General features: G+C 40.7%; 1 protein-coding gene across 5 annotated transcripts in view; it reads left to right on the top strand.

Annotated features, from left to right (window-relative positions):
- Positions 1-5089, top strand: part of LOC109968817 (xin actin-binding repeat-containing protein 2-like) — an 81687-nt gene that overhangs the window by 57488 nt on the left and 19110 nt on the right. For all 5 annotated transcript variants that reach the window (XM_020615349.1, XM_020615350.1, XM_020615352.1 and 2 more), the window contains one exon: positions 2723-2874. In XM_020615349.1, the coding sequence (XP_020471005.1) occupies positions 2723-2874 (152 nt within the window). The remainder of the gene's footprint in view (positions 1-2722; positions 2875-5089) is intronic.

The raw sequence follows: 5089 nt of genomic DNA on the forward strand, positions 1-5089 counted from the left end.
TCGCCCAGCGGTGCAGCATCTCGTCTCTGATTGCTTTAGCACAGGCAGTGACAGGGAGGTCAGTGGTCAGCTGGGCTCAATATAGCCACTGAGACATGCATACCAGCAACAGCATGGCCTCCCCTGTTGATTTTCCTTGCTTCTTCCACTTCCATTAACCCCTGCCCCATGCCATCACTTGTGCCTCTGCTGTGGCGTTGAAGAGATAAGAAGCCAATACTCTGAGAAGAAGAAGAAAATAATAGTCAGCGTGGTGATAAACGTGCCTCAGTCCAGGAGCATAAATGACACAGGTTAGAAGTGTAAACCTGTGAAAACCTTTTTTCTGTAAAAACAGACTTGGCCCTCATAATACTGGGGACATCTTTAGAAATGAGAGAGTGAAATGAGACGGTGTAACAAAGCTATTATTAGTGCTAATTAAACATCCATTACTGCCAGTATTCTGAAATCTTTGAAAACATTCTCATTAGAAATAGTTGAATTTTGACTCTCCATTGTTTTATTTCCTTTTATTTCTCCCCTACACACACTCCATAAATCTCTGTGTTACCAGGGTACATGACACTGCACACAGAGCCAGTTTATAAAAAGGCTGGGATAATGTTTTTTTCTCTGGTCAGCCTCCCCTCCCCTGGAGCCTGGTTACCTCACCTCCATGCCATGGTAGCTTTGCATATAGCGTACCCATTCCTCAGAAGCCACAGTGCTCTTGTCACTACTCTTGGGCATCAAAACCCTCATATCTCTGTCTCTTTGACAGCTCTAGACCGTGACGTGACCATTTATCTCAGATATACGAGGGTATTATCCTTGTTGTTTCTGTCACCAAGCTGATATTAGATTACACCGCAGTCTCAGGGGTAGGATATATGACCCATATTTATAGGCTGTAGCAGGTAAAAACCCGGTTTATTTTCAGATGCTGCTGTTTCAAAGCCTGTTTCTCTTTCTGATGGGTTATTTTTTACACTAACATTCCAGATGTAGCAGAAAGCTAAAAAGGGTGGGATGAGGTGAGTGCTTTTGTCACATGGTGTGTGTATTAAGGCTCAGTCATCCAAGTACCTTTAAGAAATTGGCTTGGTGATGTAGTTACTGGGCCAGTTGTGAACGGCTTCCTTTTTTGGATCAGTTTATAATCAAAGTTAAATAAAAGTGTGTGGTGCAGCACCAGGGACAAAAACACATTCTACCACTCTACATGGTAATAAAAGACGCCTGTCGCTCTGATCCCTGTGCAGCCCTTGGTCTGTCTGATCACTGCATGGTCCATCTCATCCCAACCTATAAGCAGAAACTTAAAGCTGCAAAGCCTGTGGTCAAAATGATGAAGAGATGGACCAAGGAGGATGAGTCAAAGCTACAGGCCGACTTTGACTGTACAGATTGGAGTGTACTTGGGACTATGTCTACAGACCTGGATGAACCTACTGACATTGTGACATCTTACATCAGCCAGCTTTTGTAAGGACATGTGTGTGCCCACCAAGACCTTCTGCATATACAACAACAATCCCTGGTTCTCAGCTAAGCTCAGGCAGCTTTGCCATGCCAAAGAGGAGGCCTACAGAAGTGGGGACCGGATCCTGTACAGGCAGGCCAGGAACACTTTCACAAGGGAGATCAGAGTAGCAAAGAGGAGCTACTCTGAAAAGCTTAACAACCAATTTTCAGCCAATGACCCCTCGTCTGTGTGGAGAAGCTTGAAAAACATCACGGGCTACAGGAAACCATCCCCTCCTGCTGTGGAAGACCATCAACTGGCAGATGGCCTGAATGTGTTTTATTGAAATTTTCCACAAAATTTCAGTATGTTTTGCTGGTGTGGCTGCACATTTACACTGGCTAGATGTACTATAAGTAGGTTGAGAGAAGCATTAAGATAGCTTGCTCTGCACAGCCAAGCATGAATGTATGTACTAAGCACTGGATTTGTTGCTAAGCTCTATACTACTGAAGCACCAAGGGGCCCTTTGTCAGATTCATATGCATTTAAGAAGCAGCTGCTATAAGATGTTTCAAATAAACATCAGTCAGAATTGGAGTGGAAATCATACTGACCTCCACTGTGAGCCAGAGTTATACTAGTACTCCTACTGTACATGTGGAAGAAATAGGTAAACACCTATTGTGAAAATATAAGAGAATATAAAAATGTCAAAGTCACAGTGTGAGCATATAATGAGAGAGAATCATTCTATTTAGGGTCTTCTTTCATCCCACAGTACTGTTGCCTGGAAAGGGAGAACATACCGTGAGCTAAAAGGTCCAGTGTGGGTGTGTGCTGGGCTGCAAGTGAACCTTTGCTGTTGCCTAATGCTGGTTTGTGGCACACAAAAGTCAAATGTAAAATCAATGGTTTTCTGTAATTGGCTCTCCGCAGGGATGCGCTCAGTAATATGAATTTTTATGAAGTAGTGCTTTGTGATTGATGAGAGTTCCGCTTTGGTTCTGTGTCAAGGTTTGTTCTGTGCTGTTTGCTTCTGGCTACTTCTTGGTTAAAATATCTAAAAAGCTAAATAATATCAAACAGCTAAATAAGCATTCAGCCTCTTCCACTATAATGACAAAAACCTTAAGTCTCCTTATTAAAGGGCTAGTACAAGTCTTTACTGACATTCCAGAATGGTCTTAAGAATGAGGCAAACATCAGCAGATCTCTTAAGTAGACATACACATCTGACAGTTAATATCTTTGTTTTTGTGTGTGTGGCTGCAGGCAGCACAGGTAGATTCAGGTCAGGACGTCCCGAGGAGAGGGCCCTGAGCACTGAGGACCAGGAAGCCGAGCCGGTGTCGGTAAAAGAGCGGCTGGCTATGTATCAGGCCACCATGTCCAAGAAAGACGCCAGCAGCTCCTCCTCCGCCGCGGTGAGACAATGCTTCCACATGGGTGTAATGGGAGATGGCAGTAAGGAGATGCAGGCAACCAGGGAGACAGCAGATGGTCATATACATGAACTCATATCAAGTAGTTAAACTGATGGTGTGTGATAGACATTACTTATGTTTATGGCTAAGTTTATGTCATTTAATTCTGCCCAAGTTATAAATCTCTAAGGCTTTGTTGAACAGAAAAGTGGGGTGGGAGCCACAGGGCTCTGATGGGATTATTTGTCACTGTGTCATAAAGCTCAGTACAGGGTGGGAGAAACCAGACCTCTAGAGTGTGAATGGGAGGCAGTCATGTCAAATAGAGCTGCTGTTTCAGCACGATTTATCATTCATTTATCAACATAAATTTCGAAAATCATAAGCCTGATTTCACTTTAGCTGGAGCCAGTTCAGTAGTTTTGAACTACAGGAACTCCAGTACTGTGCTAATTTAAAGTATGTGTATTTCCTTTGTATAAAAACTTGTACTTTTAAGATTTTACATAATCTTATGAAATAAAAAAAAATATGTGGGTTTCAACCTTCTTGGCTTGTAACCCCTTTCAAAAAAAGCAGTCTATTCACCCCACATTTCCACCAGTTCACATATTGTCCCACCGACACTGGGCTTTCCTGCCAGACTTTCTCCAAGTAACTGGTTAATTTAAATGTTTCATATCTGAACAACCAACTCAGGCTTCATCCATATAAACAAAGTATTGTGCAATTTCAAATAAAAATTTAAATCGAAATGGAACTTCGTTTCTATATCAGGCAGGCAGCGAATTGAACAAATGTGTTTTTCTTCTTCCAGACAGACTGTCCAATTTCAACACTGAGTGGTAAAATATCAGCTCTCAGCTGAGCATATAAAGATCATCCCAATACCATATTCATATTTTATTATTGGCAGTTTTGGTTTGGTCTATAAATCATCAGACCACTGCTTTTTATTCTGAGCAAACACTGATTTGAAATGTTGATCTTTTCATTTATAAAACATGCTTCACCAAACCTATAGTTACAGAACAACAGTTACAAGGAAATGGAAAGCAACATTTTAACAGAAGTCATACAGATGACCACAAACATTTATCAGTCAGAAGATCAGTTATTCTGCAGAATGTTTACTTTTGATACTTGAAAACATAAAGCTGGTCATTTTCTGTATTAATAGTATTTCTAACACTCCCCATAGAAATAACCTTATTCTTTAAGTAAATTTGGCTGATAATGTACTTCACTAGAACAGTTTTTAATTGCAGTGAGGTATTTTTACATTGCTGTATTGGGAATTTTACGTAAGCAAGAAATCAGTTTAATTCATCCATTATTGTCCTTTAAATATTATCCAATAATTTAAAACCATTCCCCATCACTCCACATAGAGTACATCACATAATCTTAGGAATTCTATCCACAAATATAACAAAAATCAGTATTTAATGAGCCACTGGAAATCAATCAAAGAAAGCTTCCTTCACAGGTAGTGCACAAGATAGCACAGAAAACATTAATTACCATTAGTTTGTAAGTCTTAATGGATCTGTGGACGAAAAATATATAGAATTTGCACCAAATTTATATGAACCCACACAGTCAACACACCAGCAGGCATTCACACATTATTTCTCCTTTAGGTAACCACACACACACACACACACACACACACACACACACACAATTATGAAGCTCCCTGACTCATTAGTTATTACCAAGACCAAAAAAGCCCCAAGCCTGTATGTACTTTACAAACCAATAACTGTATGAACAGTATCAGCTCATTTTCTCAAAACTGGAAAATATCTGTTCATCCTTTGAAACATCATCACAAAGGTCTCTTAATTTTTGTCTACCTGACAAACTGACACTCTGATCAAACTCATGAGAGTACAATTACTCCAAAAATAGGAACAGAAGCATTTCGAAAAGCAGGTGTAGCAATCTAAAACTTTGTTTTATTGGACACACACAGAGGTAGAGAGACTAAAGCAGAAAGAAACAGTGAGTAGCAGAGACAGAGAGAGAGAGAGAGAGAGAGAGAGACATTCAGAGTTGCATTATAAAGTGTCTTTACTGAAGCACCCCACTCAGCACCACAAATCAAGGCAAAACAGCAGCAGTGCAAAAGCCTGTTAACTTTCCCTCAGTGGATTCCTGCATAAATGTGTTTTCCTGACGTTAAAGCACGTGTCAAACTCAAGGCCCGCGG

The sequence above is a fragment of the Monopterus albus genome, unplaced genomic scaffold, assembly GCF_001952655.1.
Source record: "Monopterus albus unplaced genomic scaffold, M_albus_1.0 scaffold163.1, whole genome shotgun sequence".
NCBI lineage: Eukaryota > Metazoa > Chordata > Actinopteri > Synbranchiformes > Synbranchidae > Monopterus > Monopterus albus.